The sequence below is a fragment of the Nelusetta ayraudi genome, unplaced genomic scaffold, assembly GCF_046127955.1.
Source record: "Nelusetta ayraudi isolate G7.1 ecotype Tasmania unplaced genomic scaffold, CSIRO-AGI_Nayr_v1 ptg000008l, whole genome shotgun sequence".
Lineage (NCBI taxonomy): Eukaryota > Metazoa > Chordata > Actinopteri > Tetraodontiformes > Monacanthidae > Nelusetta > Nelusetta ayraudi.
This window is the reverse complement of record NW_027466058.1, coordinates 2,896,448-2,916,989: the sequence shown is the minus strand read 5'-3', so window position 1 is coordinate 2,916,989 and position 20,542 is coordinate 2,896,448. Positions and strand designations below refer to the sequence as shown.

The following is a 20,542-nucleotide window of genomic DNA, read 5'->3' as shown; positions in this document are numbered from 1 at the left end:
CCTGATCATGAATCCTTAAAACTCCCTCTCTGAGTAAACTGCTGCTAGATGTGGCTGGAGATCCGCGGCGGAGTGTTCAGGGAGGCTATCTGGCCTCGCCTCCAAATCTCATCTGTTATCTCAGCCAACGCTAAGCTCTCTCCTGCTCATATGCGCCTCATCTGCAGCAACTTCTCACGGTGAAGTGAGTTTCTGCGGTGTTAGCAAATAGCCTGTTGAGCGCAGAGGCCATGGTGCCGTGAAAAAAAGAAAGCAGCAAAAAAAAACAACCAACAAGCCCACTTAAGACACGGTTTGAATTGTAAATTGATTGCCTCAGGCAGTTTCTCTTGCTCTTTTTTTATTGTTATTTACACTACTATACCATTGTCATCATTGGATGCTTTTAACTGTTTGCAGGATTTGTGGGAAAAAACTGCGAGGTGGACGTGGACGCCTGTGCCCTGGCCAGCAGCACTTGCCCGCCGCAGACGGAGTGTGTGGATCTGCCCCACAGCCTCCAGTACACCTGCCGTGTCCCCTGCCCACTAAACCTGCAGGTCGGTTCAAACCATGAGCGTAATTTAAGAGTAAACATCTCATTTGTGATAATAACCCAACCTTCCTTCCATGCATCCACTCGCTTTGTTCCCAATTTCCATTTAAAAAATATGTTAAAAAAAAATGCCAGGTGCCAGGACAAAATTTCTCGCTTGGCTCGACTGAGACGGGGGTCCAATATTACATCAGCAGCGTGTTTACAAAGTATGCAACCATCCATAGTTGGACTGGAACAAGCCCGCTGAGAGACAAGTCTGGTTCAGACTCACTATCCAGTAACACAGCAAACTCACCCTAAAGCTGATTTCACTCCTTGTTCATGACCAACATGTGGCAGTGGGCCAATCAGCTTCCAGCTTTTAAATCTAGATCATCCAAATTGAATGTTCACCCAGCCCCCTCCCGAGTTTTATCTCCCCTTCATGATAATATTCTCTTTAGAATCAGATGGGTGAGAGTGAGATTAAGAGATAGGAAAGATTCAGTCTGAGCTGCCGGGTTAACATTTACCTTCAGTGAGTTGGAAATGACGGCATGTTTTTCTTCTTTGGGTTTTTGAGTTGGGACAAGTTTTTTTTTTTAAACTTTTTTCAGTTGGACAACCGGCGAAGTTTTGTTTTTTTCAGGGGGTGAACAGCCGGTCCATGTTCCCTCGGCCCGCCTTGCCTGAACATCTGCATATTTCAAAGCCCTCCCTTTAAAAAAAAAAAATATATATATATTATTTAAAACCAAACAAAACAAAACACAATGTTCTTGAGTTGACTGTGCGCTCAAATGAAGCAACTCAACGAAAAACGGACACAGTGAAGGTCGCCGCTTCCGCTCTTTTTGGCCTCTTGAAAGAAAAGCCATTTCGTAATGTGGACATCACAGCCTTTTAAGCCAGCTTCTGTGATGATCCTTTTGCCCCCCCCCCCGACCCCACCATCCCCACCTCCGCCTCCACCTCATTCATGCTGGGGTGGCGGCGAGCGGGCGCCGCCGCTTTGTCGCACACAGCACTTTGGAGCTTTAGTCTCTAATGACCACTGATCTGATCTCACAAGACGAGACGCCGCGGCCGCGTCGAATACCGAGCGGACCCGGGCATAAAGCACAAATCAGTATTCATAAGTGTGTCATGCGGCCGTAATGAAGGCGCCGCGCCCGGCCAGCGATAAGGGGGGACGTAAGATTCGCCAACAGGTCAGACCTGCTCCAATTTACGACCTCTTCATTCGAGACCAAGCGACTTCATTTTCCGCTGCGCTCTCTCTCTTTCTCTCTGACTCGCTGTGTGTGTGTGTGTGTGTGTGTGTGTGTGTGTGTGTGTGTGTGTGTGTGTGTGTGTGTGTGTGTGTGTGTGTGTGTGTGTGTGTGTGTGTGTGTGTGTGTGTGTGTGTTAACAGCCGTGCGCCAACGGAGGCCGCTGCATGCTGAACGACGGCGGCGGCTTCACCTGCCTCTGCCCGCCAGGTTTGTCCGGTCAGACCTGCCGCATAAATGTCAACGATTGTGTTGGACACTGGTGTCAGAACGGAGGCACGTGCGTGGACGAGATTGACGGTTACAGGTGAATGTCGGACGAAATTGCCATACGCGCCCCTCCTGCCCCCCCACCTCTCCCCTGAATCCCCCCACTCCCTCAACTGGCCAGAAATGTAGGTTATTTTGAAATCTGTGACATTTACGTTCGCTCCCTTCAGGTTTGAAAGGTTGTTTTGTTTTTTTCCCTTGTCCATCCATCCATCCTCCTTCTCCTCGTCCTCCTCCTTCTCTTCCTCCTCCATCTTGCTGGCTGTACAGCAGCACGAAAGCCGCCTTCAGACTGCCAGCCAAAATCCAATTTTTAGCCCATCCAGATTGGCTCTTTTGTAGTCTGAACAGTCACAAATCACATGAACTCCGATTTTTGCAAAACGTGTTGAAACCACATTCGGGAGGTAGTTTCAAATGGCATCTGGACAGATGTGTCTCAGTCTGAACAGCTCCAAACGCACCGATTGGTTTTGACTGTCCGTGACGTCGCTCTAGGTGACACAAGACCCAATGCCCCAGACCAGAAGAAGTAGAAGACACAAGTCTCTGGACAGAGGAGGAAACTCATTGTGATTCCTCCGCTCCAACGTCGTTGCTACAGCAACCTGTCAGATGGGTCTATAATGTGGCCCAGTCTGAACACAGCCAGATCCCATTTGGACTCTTGCTGAAACCAGTGTGGACAGTCAGCCCTAAAAATCGGATTTAAAAAGGAATCTGATTTGAATCAGATTCGTCTGCAAGTCTGAACGTAGTCTAAGAAATCTCTCTTGCGTTTTTTTTGCTAGCTGCTCCTGTCCCGGAGGATACGGGGGCGTCCACTGCGAGGAGGACGTCGACGACTGCGCCAGCAAGCCGTGCTTCGAGCGCGGCGCCTGTGTCGACGGGCACGGCGGCTTCGTGTGCGTGTGCTCGCTCGGATTCGAGGGCCCACTCTGCCAGGCGGAGACGGACGAGTGCGGCAACTCCCCCTGTGCGAGCGGCGCCACCTGCGTGGACCTAATCGGCGATTATCGGTGCAGGTGCCCCCCGGGGTTTGAGGGTATGAGACCATCCGGCGCCACTGTGGGCCATTAGCGTCGGGAACGAAGGGAATCTCCGGACAAATCCTCTCATCTTCGGAGACGTCGCCGTCCCAGAGAACGGGAGTTTATTAAGACGCGGTTATTACGTCAACATTCGTCCCCGGTGAGCAGCGTTAAGTAGCGGATTGCGTAACGTTTGATTGATGCTAATTGAAAATTGCTAATTGGACCCATTAAATCGGTTGGCACAGGAGGTAATTTCCTTGTGTCTGTCGTCTCGCACTAGAGCCACATTCACAGTGTCGTCAAATTTGACATTTTATTGTTGTATACAGCGGCGTGGAGGACTTAATGATGCGTGATCACATGGGAAGGACTGAATGCTATTGCGATGTGACGCATCCATGGACGCACTTTTATTGACAACACATCCAAAGACAAGCTACCATAGCCTTGTGTAGTTGAAAGTTGAAGAATAATAGATGGATAAATATAAATAAAGTTGCTGTGATATGTTTAATCATTAAATTGCTCCAGATTACACACAAATTTTTACAAACAGATAAGTCCGCCGTTGTCGTAACGCCACCGCGTTTCACATCCATTCTAATGGACACCCCCTACGGCTTCTTCATTGTTTGGAATCCATTTGAAGGAATTCTGAGCGGCAACTGCAGCTTTGCAGCAAGATAGTATCCAGTCTGCTGCCGGCGATCGAACCCTATTGCAAACAGGGCCACAAAAGTCAACTGAAGAACGACTTGAAGAATCATTGAGAAGTTTAAAATGTAAACGCTCATCAGCGCTCAAAGGCTTTCATCAAAACACATGCAGGAGCTATAAAAGCACAGATTGATCAGTATACAAAGGAGAACTGCACACTCTTGTGTGGAGTAGGAAAAAAAACACCTTTAAATACTTTCATTCAAAGCTATTTTTAAAGAGGTACGTCTTTCATTGCAACTCCTAAACAACTTCTCATTGGCACCTGGTTTCACCGATCCAGAGTGTGAGATACTCGCAAATTGTTTATTTAATTTGCTCCCTGGTGAAGACTTCATAGATCTGAATTGGTTGCAGTTCTCTTGCCTTGACTGAATACAGGCTTTTTCATCCATCACCTTTATGTTTTTCCTGCTTCACACAAGAGTGCCCCAGGTTCTCTGAAGGAGCAGTCAACCAGCTCATGTCTATGAAGTACTTTGAATGAAATGAGATGAAAGACATGTACGTTTTCCCCATACTTTCCAAACCCGTTTGGCCTATTTAACCTCGCTAAATCAGTGGAGCTTGTATGTGTACCAATAAAAAAAACAACAGCAGCAGCTCAAATCCATCACTATGATGTGTCCAAGAATACAAAGTTTTGTAGTCTATATAATCACCAGTGATATAATTAAATGCACCGGTGCTCGAAGATGCTACCTTGCATGCGATCATGTGGTAGCCAGCACATGATCAAGAGGACGCCTCTGTGGAAAGGGGCGGCAGCCGCGCTCACCTTTTGCAGCACTCGGATAAAAGAGTGCGCAAGGATGTCTGACTCGTGCTTCTCCGTGAACTCCTCAGCCCCTGGAGAACTAAGCGGTCTGAAATACCGCCGGCGGCTGGATCGGCTGCGGCTCTAAGTGTGTCAGTAAAATCAATTCCATTTTTATTTTTTATTTTTTGCAGCTTTTCTCGCCCGGAGGATGCCGAAATATAGGTTACACCATTAACGGGCGCGTGGGAGCTGCAGTATGCCGCACACGCACGTAATCGTTCAGTCACGTCTCACGCTGGTTAAATTAGATGTAATTAGCTGCCTCGTCAAAAAAAATAAAAGAAAATAAATAAAAAAACCCTCATACAATAAAGCAGGTGCTGCTCATTGTTTGGGGGAATAAACCGAAATCTGTGCCTCATCTGTTTGCCGGCGCGGATCGTTCGGCCGTGAGAGCTTCACAAACGGCAATCATCACGGCAAAACTCAACACAATTTGTATGTTTCTGTCCCGTCCTGCAGGCAGAACCTGCTCGGAGGACGTGGACGACTGCTGGTCGCAGCCGTGTCTGAACGGAGGCTCATGTATGGATCTGATAAATGACTTCATTTGTCACTGTCCCCTTGGTAAGCGCCCAGTACTTGTTGTTGTTGCATGCTTGCAAAAAAAACAAAAAAACAACATCATGCCATTAATTTTCTGTGCGAACGACTCGGGCAATATTGAGAGAGATTATTTGTCATACACGTACCCGCGTATATTTGTTTGTTACCTTGTTACCTAGACATACAAATATATAGATGCATCTTTTTTTCAACCGGCTCTGCATGTGATGCATTCTCCACGGCTTCGAGGTCGTTTGTCTCCTGTGTGTTGTTGCACAGTGGAAAACCCATCTGAAAGATGTGACTTGGTCAATTTTTTTTTTTTTGTCAAGGCTAAAGCCAACATTGTTGTAAATAAAACCAATCTATTCCTGCTCTGGGCACAGACGCATGCAAACGCACATTCCCTAATTAGCTGCGATTGAGTTTCCAGCCGCTCTTACCAGGAAAAAGCTCCGCAGTTAGTTCTCAGTCTGGTGGATGGTGCTATTGTATTGAACCTGTGTGGAGCTGATTTGTGCTGCATTGTCTGTTTTCACAAAAAAACAACAAAAAACAAACCATAATCGCCAATTATTTCTGGACAAGTGAAGATCACACAACGTGCCCACTTGGATTTTTCCAAAGTCCAAAGTCACATTCACCAGTCAGCGGTCACAATCCACACAGCCGGATTTACTCGCAAATATTTGGTAAATTTGAGCTGCACTCGGAGCCTGAATGTTGCCAGGCACAGTCTGGCAGTGAGGCTGGCGGCCTCTGAAAAGGCCCATTTTGTCACGGTTTCACAAGAAAATAAATTTTTATTAATCATAAAGTCACTAAAATAGAGTTTTATGTGGTCACAATAATCCTTTACGCTGAAGTTAGGAGCAGCTCCACTTGTGACTGGATCTGCTCAGAGATTTGCGATGTTGCAGCTGCAGGAAGGATACAAGGTCACACTGGACATCACAGAACAGGGATTAACAGGAACAATATCAACTCCCCGGTTCACTGGTAGATCTGGGCTGAAATGACCATCAAAGGCCAGTTATTTTAGTTTTTTAGTTTAATCAATCCCCAGCATATTGTATCTACAAAATAAAATGTATTTAATTACTATTACCAACATCCTATATCTACATTTGCATGGATGTAAAATGTAGGGAAGCACTTTGCTCCATCTTATGATGTCATCCCTTGTCATACCCTTTCAACAGATTAGGTTTAGGAAACCCTTTGATACATAAACCTCATGTAAATATCAAAGTCAGAGAAGTTATATAGTATTTATAGTCATTAACTTTAGTCATAGCTGTGCAATGTTGTCTTTCCATCTGCATCAACTTCGCTTATTTGGGACATTTGGGGATTTTAAGGCTGCTGCACCGGTTTGAAAAGGGGGGTTGGTGTAAATGGGTGTGCATTGTTCGAGATGTAGTTCAAGGTCACTGCACTCTTTAAAGGTACAGTGTGTAAAATCCTGCCATCAGCTGGTCAGATTGTAGATTGCAGTGCTCACCGTCCCTCTCTCGAGCTTGCCAGTGAACTGCGGTGGCCTGCGCACACAAACCTGGACACCTTGTCCACCTTCTTCTTTTGATGGTTTATTTGAGGACGCGAACATACTCCCTAAATACAAAACGTGTTGTCAGTCAGGCTGGATTGTACACACCAGCTTCCTTAGAAACATGGTAGTGCAAGATAGCAGCTAACCACCAACAGCTAACTTATTAGAACTGTTCTATGTGTAGGTATACACTCCGGTATACGCTTATATGATTATATTTGTGGACAGTATATTAAGCTTTTTGCAACAGAAAAATCTCATCAATTTTTTCCTCCTGGACCTTTACTGTAGGATGACATTTAGTTTAACAATCACACAGCTGTCAAGTTGAGACGGCGGCTTCTTACAGTGACGTGGCGGCCCTTGACTTTTTACTTGTGTGCCTTTGACGCCACTGACTCTGACGCACCGGATCTTTAAACCAGTTGTTTAACCCTCAACCAATGAAATCAGTATCCAGATGCCTGTAACTGTTTCCTCCATTTCTAAATCCCGATAAATCTGGTCGAATGACAAGTGAACAAAACTACGACAGTTACCGCCATGAAGCGTGTCGACCGCGTGTTTGATCTCGTTTATGAAATTACTGCAGGCGGTAACTGCATTACTGTAAATAATCTGCTCTCAATAGGTTTCTGCCTTGAGCTGAAATTCGATCTGGGCGAAACCAGAACACCGATGTGTCAGTGAAATGTCCATTACTGTTTTGATTTTATTGACAGATTTATAGACAGGTGTTTGGCAGAGCCTTTTAGGGGGCTTATCCTCCCCGCTGTCATTCTCTTCGATTAATGGCCTGTCAGCTTTGGCCGCGTTCATCAGCGACAATAAAAGCAAATCAGGAGATAATGACGCCACTCTTTCCTGGCAGTGCCACCCGTGCCGAGAGTTCACTCTCTGGTCCATTTCTTTGTCTTCCACACGCATCACTGTAGCATTTCAACTTCAAGTTCAAAGGAAGTTTGCTGCTCAGCGGCAGTGAACCTGCATTTTGCTCCCTCATCTTCATGACTTTGTTGCTTTTGGAAGCTAAAACCGCCGTTAAATCATTTTCTGTTTTTCCACGTCGAGAACAAAAAAAAAAAAAAAGATGCAGAGGGCAAACAACAACCGAGGCGTTTTGGTGGTTCCGGCGTTCTTCTTTAACCGGCAGCTCCCACAAATTATTAATGACGCCAAAGTTGAAGAGGGGACGCCTGATGTTCACGGCTCGGCAAACCTCTCCCGACGTTGAACACTCGGCAAAGTCCCACAAGAAAAGCACCTAAACAGATTACGCGGCGGAAAAATGAGTAAAGTATCTGGAGGCGCTCGGCAGCATTATTTGATTTTGTTTAGAACTTAACTCGTCTCTCCTCCGGCATTTGAATTTTTTTCAACTCGTTTATTTATCTCCGTGCGCCGTGCACCCTGCCGACTTAGATGCAGACAACAAAGGGAGACTTTCTTTGATGATCATGCATGTTTCATGAAATCACATAAGTTGGTCTTAGGTTATTTATGCTTTTTTCTTTCGCCTCTTCAGCTCAACGCAGAGAAAAAAAACGTATTAAACATGCTGACAGAGTGCGGCTCCCCGTGCTTAAGATGAACACGTATGCATCCAAGTTATTATCTTCAGCCGCGGAGTACGACTCCATGACATCTTTTTTCATTCTGTGCACTCAACAAAAAGCCGCGGTGCTCCTCGCTCCCACTGTGTATTTTGATTTGAAATGGCAGGAGGAGGAAATGTATAAATATATATATGTATATATATATATATATGTATATATATATATATATATATATATATTTCTATATATATATGAAAAAATGGAATGTGCGCAAGTGTCTGCAGCGGAGCCACTCGTGGCTGTCAGAGAAAGGGGAGTCCCATTTGGAGATGGTGACACTGTAAATGTGACATTCCTTCATGCAACGTTAACCTCCGAGTGAATCGCACGCACAATTGGTTATTAAACACTTCTGAAACACTCTGTTGGAGGCAATAGCTGTCCATTAGCTGGCCGAGGCAGTGCCTAGCTTGACGGGAAAAGGGTAGTCGGAAGGTCATCAAACATGTGGATGGATGATGTAAAGTGCTGCCAATAACGCCAACACGGCTATGGAATGCAGGTTACGGCGTGAAGCAAACGCAGAGGCGCCCTTTTTAAAAAGCAGGAAGCATTGTTTAATCCAACGGCACCGCTTTTCCCTGTGTATTTGGGCTGATGAAAGGGATTTGCGTATAGAAGTGCATGTCGGAAATATTTCGCTGCTTTCGCAGAGTGAGCAAGACCTACTTGGCAAAAGTTGCTGCGCGGAGATTAATGCGATGGAAGGGGCTGCCGGTACTTTTCTTTCTGTTTAGCTTGCGTAAGATTTTGATATTTGAAAACCCAAAGTTTTCTCTGACTCCTGAGTCATTGCACACTTCTTCTTTCTTCTCTTCTTTTTCTCCTTCCTCTTCCTCTTCACCTTTGGGCTGTTCTCTTCAGAGGTGGCCACGGCTAATCAAGTGCCTTCATCTAACCCTCTAAATCCTCTGCGTCCTCTTCCTCTTCCTCCTTCAAAATCTCCTCTCTGGTCTTCCTCCAGGCCTTCTGTCTGCCACTTCCAGCCTCGGCATCCTACCAATATATCTACAGACCCTCCTCTGTAACTGTCCAAACCATCTCAGGCCCCCTTTGACAATACGGGTTTCTCTGAAAACACACAAATATTTATGCTGTTTGGTCTTTCGTTTACACAAAGCCGGCGTTTTCACTGAAACCACACAGACCGAAACCGCACTTTTTCGAAAGCGCTCTTCAAGGTGGATACGTTTGAAAACGCCGCCTTGCTCGGATTCGTGTAAACGCCGAAAACCATCTTTTTTTGGGTGATGTCACAGTTCTAAACTCCTCCACCTCCCCCGCCCTGCAACCTGAGCGGCCATGAGGTGCAGACGACCACCTCAAACAATGGTAAACAATAACACACGGTGCTCGTGGATCCATTGTGGATTGTGTGCAAAGTGAAAATTAACCAAATCAAACATGTTTTACTTTTTATTGATTTTCTTTTGGGTCGGCAGACTGGGATATTGAGGCAGGAAACCCAAATGACAAAAATGTTTGCAAACTTTTGCTGGCACGGCACCCAGTCAACCTTAACATGGACCTTCTAAGGCTTTGTGTTCTAAAGTAACTTGAAGCAGAAGTTTGTCGTTTATTCACACCATCTTTTTACGCGCTATCTTTCGTTTTATTCTCAGTGGTGTTAATGTTGTTAGCGTGCTACTGCTTCTTTAAAGACGTTGTGCTTCAGGTGTTCTTCTTCTTCCGCATTCAGGGCGTAAACGTGCGGCGCCACACCAGTCCTGGCATAGGTACTACATCGTTTTCAGTTGTTTCCAGCGTATCTGTGTAAAGTTTTTTCTTTTTTTAAGAGCATTTTTACATATGTGCGGTTTCAAAAAAATCAGTCTCCTTGTCAACGGCCCCTCAGTCTGGCCTCTCTGGCTTCATCTCCAAAATATTTAAACATGCGCCGTCCTTGTCCTGCTCACTCCCAAAGAGAAGCTCCTCATTTTGGCTCCAGAACCTCAATGCCACAGGCTCCGAGTCCTCGCGGTAGCAAATATTTGTTTTAAATTAAACTGCAGGCACTAAGGGGCGTATCCCTTTGTTGATCAAGGTGACGTCAGACAATGGAAGGAACTTGCGGGCGTTCTATTTTCGGACTCCTCCTCGGAGCCACCTTTGTCCGCACGAGCGCGCGTAATGAGTATCAGTCACGCCATCTGTCTGCGTTTTTTATTTACAACAATGGATATTGACACGGGCATCTATCAGTGACAGGCAGACATGCATTCGGCAGGGCCCAGATAAATGCGATATAGATCAGTGCGGCGAGGGGGTAGGTCTCTGTCACTGATTCGCTCGATTAGCATAGTGCATAGCCGCTAGATTGCAGAAGGAAGGGAGCCACCGGGATCAATACTCTCATTAATCGGCTGGAGCCGAGGTGCCTTTTACATAATAAAACATTCAGCCACGTAAATATCTGTTGCGTAACGCCCCCCGCATTATGAATTCTGCCCCTCCCCGATGCCCTTTCCTCTTTTTTTTTTTTGTTATCCCCGCATTCGACTCGTGTTCTGTCTTGTTAACATAATTTCCTTCGCAGGGTTCAAGGGGAGAGACTGCTCGGTGGACATTGACCTTTGCTCGTTCGGGCTGTGCGGCGAACACACATTAATATGCGCCGAGACCAGGGGTGGCCACGATGTCACCTGCACGTGCGAGAGAGGTGAGCGGCCACTGTATTTGCCGTGCCCGCGGACTGAAAGGTCAGCTGATAAGAAAGTGTCAGTTTCTTTTTTTTCTTTTTTTTTTCCCAATAGTGTGACGATGGGTGTAATTGCTATCCTGATATGGAACGTCTCGCAGATCCCTGTGATTTATTCCACCCATAGAAAAGTGTGAAAAGAGAGGGGGGGTGGTCGGCCTTGAAACTTGGAACTGTTCAATTGAATCTGCTGTGTGCATCACATTTACCTCTGCGGGCCAACAAGGCTTCCTCACCACCCACGGAGCCAGTCGACAGAGGAGGGGGGACAGGAGGTGGGGTGGGGGGGTGGGGGCACTTGACGCTCTCCGCTGGCGCCCCGCGGCGTTTTAATGAATGCCCGCCAGAGCCAGTTGGGAGTCAAATAAAGCCCTCAGTGCCATTCTCCGCTCTCCCTGTAATGAGCGCCGTTGTCTGGTTGCGCTACAGCCGCCCCTCACCGTCGAAGCTGTTATTGTCCCCCAGCTAGCGGCGGCGGCAGTAGCTTCCTGTTTCCTCAAACAACAACAACAACACCAACAGCCCCATTCACGCAGCTTTGACACTGATTGGTTGGTATTCTGACCTGCTGAAACCAGCGATTCGTTTTCCGTTTTTGTTTCTGTGTTTTTAGTGAGACCGATCATTTGAATCGGCTTTAAAAAAAAAAAAAAAAAAGATCCGGCTCTTTGGCTTCCCAAACAGTTCATTGTTTTACCACTTATTAAACCTTTTAAGGGTCATTACAGATTTAACACTGTTTTGACTAATGATATGCATCCGTGCACGCATGGCACTTAAATTATTAAGACATTTTTGTTACATTTTCCAAATATTCATTTAATGAATTAATTTATTTTTCATTGTATTGACAGACCGCTGTAGCTCTCTGAAACCAGTCAGTGAAAGCACTGACTTTCTCGTTGAGCAACAGTGATGCACAATTATGAAAATAACTCTTACAAAGACTGAAGCATAAAATAAATGATATCTATTGACGTTTCCAATTTTTATGAAAAGGCCCCAACCTTGACAAAACAGCGCAGTGACATTCAGTCACTGAAAGCACAGAGGAGCTAAATAGATCATACCATTATTCTGTCTTCTAATAATTTCCTCCCAAAAAAAGGGCTTTCAGGTGCGAGCCTGCGTCACATCACTGCAGGAAACAAATCAGGTGGGAGCTTTTCTACGCGGCTCAATAAAAAACTTTTGCCTAGAAACTTCAGTAATGCAGCTGCGTTGCAAGGTTTATTGAATGTACAGCAGATACATTGTAAAATACGCACATTTTATAATGACGTCCTCATAACCTCTGACCTGATCTGCCCGCCCTGTGTCCTCTTTCTGCGGATGATTGTGTTGTATCAGCTGCCAGCAGTGAAAGTCATGACGTATACTTTGCTCGCGAGGCGAGGCTGATACCGAGGATTACTAGAGGTAACCAGCCGTCGGAGGCACCAAGGTCGTCCACGGAGAAGGATGGTGAAGGACGGGGCGTTTCAGCAGAGAGTCATCCTCCGTGCCTACACCTGGAATAAGTCATCGCAGCAAAGATGAAAACATTTTTCCTGCCCAGCCAATCATAATTCAGTTGAAGCGGCTCCGCGGCAGCACAGGCTATCTCTTCTCAAATGAATGGCCGTTGGACTCCCAAGTTTGTGCAAACCCAATCAATAACAGTGGCTCCATCGCTCCTGTTGCACTTATGCTCGACAGATGTCACAGTGAGGGATAGTGAGTGATTTCTTATGCAGATGCAAACAGCGCGCGGCGGCGTGCTGCCCTCTGCGGTTCGCTCCTCAAGGGCGCAGCGTTGAGATTCTGTCTCGCCCAGGTGTCGGTGAAACATGAACTCCATTCCTTTTCATGCAAGATGTTCTCATGCACGCTTGTCAACCTTCTGACCTGTTATTTACAACTCAAATCGCTCAAACCGAGAGTACGGAATGAACGGGGACACCAAGTTTGGGGCCTATAGGGGAATATTTTTGTTGACGGCCAATAAAAATGAGCCTTTCATCGTGGATGTCAATGCAGAAATCTTGCCAAAGTCAAAGAGGAAATGTTTTCAATCAGTCTCAAATTTGGAAACCTGGAAATGAGTCAGGTTTTGTCTTACATAAAAAGACCGGAGTTGCGAGAGTGGTAGCAAATGCATTGAGCGTACCATAGAGGAAGAACCTGCTACGATTCACAAACAATGGCTGCTGGTGAAGTGATTAGCATGCTGCTATAGCTGTGCTTTTATCACAATTGTATGGAAAGCATTGTTGTGCTTCACTGGCTTTGGAGAGAATTTCGTTTGTTAATGCAGAACTTACTGGCTAGCCATGGCACATGGCCAATATTCCATAGACTGATAAGGAAGCCTAAAAGCCTAAACTGCCATTTGATCCCTGTCGAAGCTGAAAAATCACATTAATAGACAGTTTGTCCAATCACCCTCCAATTTGTCCTCACTTTTCCAAATGCTTTCAATGGGCTTTTTACCAAAAGGATGCATTGGATGAATCCAAATAGTTCCGGAAACATTTTTATCTGCTGTGCCATTAAAAGAAAATAAATAACTAAATAAATAAACAAAAACATTTGAGAATGAGAAAATTGCTAAAACCATGATGACATTTCCATTTGTCACTGCAAACAACAAATCCACGGTCAGGATGCCTCAAAAACATGGTGCCACTTTTATTTATTTTTTCTAATTAGTAGGCCGGGTGGCCTGTAGCCTGTGTGTTTTAACTTGCACGTGTGTGTGTGTGTGTGTGTGTGTGTGTGTGTGTGTGTGTGTGTGTGTGTGTGTGTGTGTGTGTGTGTGTGTGTGTGTGTGTGTGTGTGGAAATTGCTTGTTTACACATGTTAATGCATGGTGTTTATTTCATGTGGTTTTCCTCTGTGTGTGGATCGACTCAGATGAAAAATAATCACTAGATTGGGCTCGTTTGATGTCATAAATCAGGTGCATCGACTCGCTTCTATTAAACATGATTAAATGATCCAGCGAGCCGAGTCTGCGTGAGCCGAACAAGCCCTTTGAATCAGCCGGAGCTTTGAAATTGCACTTTTGCTTGTAATAAAAAAAAAAACACAGTCCTGCTGTTCCCGATTGGCTGAGCAACACAATCAGCAGGATTCCAAGAACTGTAATGTTGTGCGTGTTTTTATTTGTGTGTGTGAGTGTTGTTTTTTGTTCGATTTAATGTCTTTATATGTGCGGTGCAGGGTTTGGTGGCCCGTTTTGCGATGTGAATCTCAACGAGTGCGAGTCCAACCCTTGCCAGAACGGCGGCATCTGCGCGGACGGCGCCGGTTTCTACGAATGTTCCTGCTCAGAGGGTACGTTGCAGTGTAATTAGCCTCCCCCTCACCCGGTGACGGCACTGATGCAATTATGTGACTAATTCAGATCTTTTGTCGGCTAAGTTTGGAGCCGATACTTAAAGCCTTCAGGACTCAATTAAGAAAAAAAAAAAAAAAGACATGCTTTATGATGTGTTTTTGTAACTATAAAGAATCAAATGTATAGAACTGAACCTTGGAGCAGAATGCTGCCTGCTATTCCTTCTTCCTGCAGAAGAATTTGAAAAGACTGTATAGACTGCAGTTGGCTTTGAGTTATTCTCAGCAATAACATATTGAGGTTTTATTGGAGTTTAGCAGTGCCAACTCAAATTGATCTATTCAATTTTCACTCATAACCTGGAAAAACTTCTCAATTTTGGCAATGATTCCAGTAAATGATTGAAGCAGGTGGGCTAAAGAGCCAGCCTCATTATAAATCTGACATCGTGTTATCTACTGGAGACAGTGAAAAAAAATAAAGTTTCGGTAAGATTTAATTTGATGAATGGACATTGTACTTAAATTAAGACAAAAAAAACAACAACACACAGACACATTTTGTTTCAATGTCTTTTTGTCCCTGTAAAGATTCAAATGTATAGAACTGCACCTACAAGAAGAATGCTGCCTCCTATTTTTTTCCTGGCTGGAAATGCTCAACATTGCACAAACAACCTCTTGTGCAAAAGCATTTGAAAAGAATGTAAAGACTGCGGTTGGCATTGTGACAATCTCACTGATAACATATCAAGATTGTATTGGAGTTCAGCAGTGCCAGCTTAAATTGATCTTATTTAGTTTTTTTTACTCATAACCTGGAAAAATCTTTTTGATTTTGGCAACGGTTTCAGTAAACGAGTGCGTCAGGCGTAAAAAAAAAAAAAAAAAAAATGAATAAAATTTAATTTGATAAATGAACATTGGACTCAAATTGTTTTTAAAAAAAATGTAAAAAATTAGAGCCTGACAAACCTTTGCAGAGCTTTGTGCTGCTGCCTAATATATGACTGCCAGTCGCCAAACTTGTGCACCTTGACAAACTCTCCATGAACACACTAGTCAACCCTTCAATAAGGTTATGGCTACACATTAAATACATGCATTTGGTGAAGACCTAGAAACATAAATGTTGTTACATTTTTGCAAGTTTTAACCAAGAATTACCCCCCCCCCCCTCCCCCTTGAAATCTTGACATTTGCGATGCCAGTTTAGAAAAGTAAATCACGCTTTAGTAAGGAAACATTGAAACCATCAACAATTAGCATCTGGCTGCCCTTAAAGCAGTCAACAATTAACATTTCTTGATGTGCACTGATAACTGCAATCTAGCCATGTTTCTTGCTGATGAAATATTTGTCCAAATATTTGTCATAAAAATTAAAAAAAAATATCTCACCAAACACTGTGACTGATCACAGCGAGCAGGGTTATAGTATTTAGCCTATCAATATATTATTTATAATGTACAGCTTTTTCTTCCGCTTCACGTCTTACCTGCGAGACGTACTTCTGATTAAACCGTGACTGCGGGTGAAGCTTGTTATGCATTTTTAATGAAGTCGGGGTAATTGTCAAATTTTATGACGTGGAGAGAGTTGGAAATTGGTTCCATGGTCAGTTTGAGAAATGATGAGAATTTGACCTGCACCGATGGCGCTGATAGCCAAGCATTAGTCATGGGCCCCCTGTAGCCGCAGTGTGTGACAGTGCTAATGACAGTCATTTTGTAGCGTGACCATGCAGTGAAATATATTTATGGGGGACTAAAATGTCAGATATTGGCAGCGCTCACTTTTACTACATGACTTTAACCTTTTTTTTTTCTATCCCCAAAATGTGCTGATGGAACTTGTCAGGCAAGAAACTGTTCAATCAAGCCGCCGTTGGCAGCGCCGTGGGAGAAGGGGGGGGAAAAAAAAAATCTATTAATTTGCCTCCACAAATGGAGATTACTGTGCTGTCTAGCCATCATTTAACCAGTTTGTTTTCTGCAGATGAGCTTGCGCTGAGAAGTCGTGTTAAATTTCAGGACGGGGAAAAAAAAATAATAAACAAAAATTGCTTTTTGCGTGCAATTTGACGCTAATTAGAATCGTTTCAAATATTGCGTTAGCTGCCAGTGTCACGCCACCATCCCTGATGATGTTTCCCGTCCCCTCTGCTCTCTGCACCGCCAGGCTTTGGGGGCTTGAACTGTGAAATCGGCTATGATGAATGTGCTCGTGGACGCTGCGCCAATAGTTCCACGTGTATCGACTGGGCCGCCGACCGCCGCTGCGTCTGTCCTTCGCTCTTCCCCGGTGAGTTATCTCGGTCATCGTTTTCATACTCGGGGCCTGAGTGAAAACCGTGCAGATTAATGGCTCCTAAAGGAGATAACCATCAGAAGGGTCCTATTGTTTAATGTAAGAGCTCATCGACTAATTATTGACTGCGGCGGGTTGAGTGAAGAGATATCCTTCGCGTCCAGCTGAAACGAACATGGATATAAAAAGAGACAAAGATAATCAGGTTCACGGTGGGGAAAAAATGGGCTGCTGGAGGAGTTAATGGAGCCAACCTGCCATATGCACTTATATAGACCTGGGGTTCAGCTGTGCGTCACGTGCATTTTGTCTCCTGTGGTACATTTGTGCCTTTCATGATGCACAATAACCGAAAATGCTTATTTTTAGCCTGTTTTGTTCTGAAATCCACCACGCAGGAAGAAATTTCGAATCGACCATGCGAGCTGTGGTCACAAAACGGTAACGTGACCTGATGGAGCTCAGACATGGCAGCTGCAGTGCAGGTTCACCCAGAATTAAACACCAAACACATGCTCCACCTCAGCCGCGTGGCATTTGAAGTGGCACTTGGGGCCAATTTTGTAATAAAACAAACGGCTCCGATGTAAGAATGACTCAAGCTAATGACGGAAGCTCCTCCGGGAAATAAGTATCAGTCCCTCTGAGTTTTCGTTCATGTTTGCACAGATTATTGAATATCCAACGCCTGTCGTTCTGACAACGAGCCCCTTACACGCTCGACTTGCAGGCTTCATGTTGCGATGTTGGCCCAGCGAAAGGTTAACAATAATGTACAGTGACTCCAGAGACCGCTGTAATAAATCAACCACAAAGTCCCACTCGGCCAAGTTTGCGGTTGTAGTCAGTCAGTCAGTCTTATCTCATCATAGAGAATCTTTTTTTTTTTCAAAGATCATTTTCCTGTTTTTTTTTTTTAACACTGTTTTTAAAGATGGTTTTCTCAAGATTGCAACTTAATTAGTTAGAGACAACTGCGAGCTGGTTCTTATGAGCACATCGTCCTGATTTGGCTGACTGTGGCAGCCACTGAAGGCTGAAATTGAGGCCGTTGTTGGCCCTGACATCAAGCAAAGGGCTGGAACATCGACTGAAACGGTTTCATATAACGGAGGACACAAACAAACAAACAAACAAACAAGCAATCTTTGGGTACATGAGACAAACACGACCGGCCTCCCTCTCTAGACTTAAAGGTCTGCGGAGAAACACATTTGACATTAAAGAAGGACGATGTGATCACACGACACGGCTTGAATCATCTCCAAAAAATAACTGCATCAACAAGTGCCTAGCTGAGGAAACTGTGCTGTGTTCCAGGTAAGAACTGCTCCACGTGTGCAACAGATGGCGATTGCTGCAACAACGGAGGGACCTGCTTCAACATTTCCGGGGAAATTCACTGCATCTGCCCTCCAGGTATTCAACCGGCGCTGAATGTACAGTGGATCACTCGCTCAGCGCTCGGCGCACATTTCAAATGAAATAGCACGGGCGATCAGCATTTGCCCTGCAATGACTAACACATTCTGTTCCACCGTGGCGTTCACAGTTTTTTATTTATTTATTTTTTGTTTAAAATAAAAGCTAGTTAAAGCAGTAAAATTGTCCTACTTCAGCGTCTAACGCGCGCCTAAACATCTGAGCGTCACCGATTGCAGAGGGATGAGGCGCATATGTGGCCATGCTTCTCTGTGTAGGTAGTTCAAATGTTGCTGAAATCCCCCTCTCGGTCTCAGGGCTCCAGGCTGCGGCTGGATAAAATATGTAAACGAACAGGAAGGCGAGGGAAAGAGAGAGAGAGGGAGAGAGAGGGAGAAAAGCTGGCTCTGGCAATGACGGCATTATGTGAAATCACAGTCGGTGTTGTTTGCCAGGAGTGGGAAGAGGCAGCGGGAAGAGTGTACGTGGCGCTTCAATCACCCGCCTTTGATCCCACCTCTTGCCGGGCTACCGCGGCTGCTCGTCTGTGAACCAATGTGTGTCAAATCCCGGCGACCCCGAGGGCACGCTCCTCTGTGCGAAGCTGGCAAACACTCGGCGATGTGTCGGCCGCGCGCCGTGAGAAAAGAGTCGTCCGCACCATTGCGATTGTTTACGGGCGCCGCATCCGGCAGGGTCTCGCTCCGAGAGAGGCAGATTTTCCTCCAGCGAGTCGTGTGCGCAGCAGACGCTCGCCCGGTTTGACGCTTTCTTCGTGTTTCTTCCTCCGCGGCGGGGGTCTAATCTCCTCGGGCCTCGACGAGACACAAAACGACCTGATGAGATGAGAAAGTCTCGGACTCGGTTCGCCCGGTTGTGATCCCACTGAAGAAGCAGCGCGGATTCCTGGAGCACCGGAGCGAAAACTCCAGGAATCATCAGCCAGTGATTTTCCATCATTGTTATTTTTTATTATTATTTATTTTATTTATTATTTATAATTAAGATTTGCTTTTCAATTGATTGTTTCCATTAAGTGATTTGTCATAACTTAATGAGACAGTTAATGACAAATTGAAGAATCCGGCAGCCCTGGTTGCAGGATTATTGGTGACAGGAAGTGGATTCATGGATCGTTGTTTCTGACCACAGAGCTGTTGAAACTGGACAGGAACTGTATGATAAAATGCACAGGCATCTCTTAAGTTTCTAACTTGCAGAACTAGAAGTTACTAAGCTGATCTGAGAGAGATGGTTTCACGATTGAAACTGGACATATTTGCTTCTTGTTGAGATTAATAAGACAGCTTCCCTTTTTCACTGCTCAGCCTCAGTCACCTTTCTGTTTTGCCTTTCATGGAATTCTTTCCCTCTGTGAAACTGAAACCATGGGGTCCAAATGGTCGACAATACCAGTTTTGAGTGGACAGTTCTTTTAAAGTTTAATGAGACGCGCTCGATGTCCACGTTGTGCCCAGTACTGTATAGAACTGGCACTGTGAGTTATTCTCGTAACCCCTCTTCTGTGAACAGCCAAGTGCAGCCTCCAAGTGGTTGCACTGCTGAATAAATATGAAATACCCTGCTTGGCATATTGATGACTGACTGGTAACTTTTTAGTGAGTGGCATCCGGAAAAGGCAGAGAGAGAGAGGAAAAAAACAAAACATTAAAGTCGTGCTAACGGTGACAGCTCTGTGACCCGGCGCAGTAACTCTTCTGCAACAGAGGAGCCCTTTAGGAACGTCTCGACGTCTCCCGCTCTCCAGGTTTAACGGGCCGGTTCTGCGAGATAAACATCGACGAGTGCGAGGGAAACCCTTGCGGAACGCTAAGCGTTTGCAAAGAAGCTCTCAGCGGCTACAGCTGCTTCTGTGCGCCTGGATTTATTGGTGAGTTCTTTTTATTTTACTGTGTCTTTGTGAAAAGGAAAAAAAAAAGTTCATTTTTATTTGGAATCACGCTGTCTGCATGCTGCCTTTGTCCTCTGCTTTCCCAGGGAGCAACTGTGAGACGGAAGTCAACGAATGCCTGAGCCAGCCGTGTCAGAACGGAGGCTCCTGCGTGGACGAGCTGGACTCCTTCAGCTGCCGCTGTCCCGCCGGCATCACAGGTTGCGGAGTGACATGATTTAACTCAAGGGGACAGACGCATTATTTAGAGTGTCGAGGCTTTAAAAAAAAACAAGAAGAAAAAAAAATAGCTTAGATGCAAACAAAACGCTATTACGGTCTAATCAGCCAAGTGAAAAATGAGTCTCGAAGAAGAAATTGCAAAGTTGTATTATGATATTAGCCAGCAAAGCCAGTGTGTGAGTCATAGTCACCGTGCTGCTGAGTGGGTCAGGAAAATATATTTGTGTTTAATTGAAACAACTCTTATTTTTTTTATTTTTTTTTTTTTATTAGCGTAAGACTTGAAGTCTTTGGCAAAATGATTTTGTGTTGCA

The 20,542-nt window shown here is 45.0% G+C and overlaps 1 protein-coding gene across 2 annotated transcripts in view; it reads left to right on the top strand.

Moving 5' to 3' along the window:
• Positions 1-20,542, top strand: part of eys (eyes shut homolog) — a 161,776-nt gene that overhangs the window by 25,381 nt on the left and 115,853 nt on the right. For both annotated transcript variants that reach the window (XM_076018754.1, XM_076018755.1), the window contains exons 9-18: positions 400-539; positions 1,932-2,095; positions 2,850-3,103; positions 5,092-5,196; positions 10,880-11,002; positions 14,246-14,359; positions 16,544-16,666; positions 17,993-18,091; positions 19,863-19,985; positions 20,093-20,206. In XM_076018754.1, the coding sequence (XP_075874869.1) occupies positions 400-539; positions 1,932-2,095; positions 2,850-3,103; positions 5,092-5,196; positions 10,880-11,002; positions 14,246-14,359; positions 16,544-16,666; positions 17,993-18,091; positions 19,863-19,985; positions 20,093-20,206 (1,359 nt within the window). The remainder of the gene's footprint in view (positions 1-399; positions 540-1,931; positions 2,096-2,849; positions 3,104-5,091; positions 5,197-10,879; positions 11,003-14,245; positions 14,360-16,543; positions 16,667-17,992; positions 18,092-19,862; positions 19,986-20,092; positions 20,207-20,542) is intronic.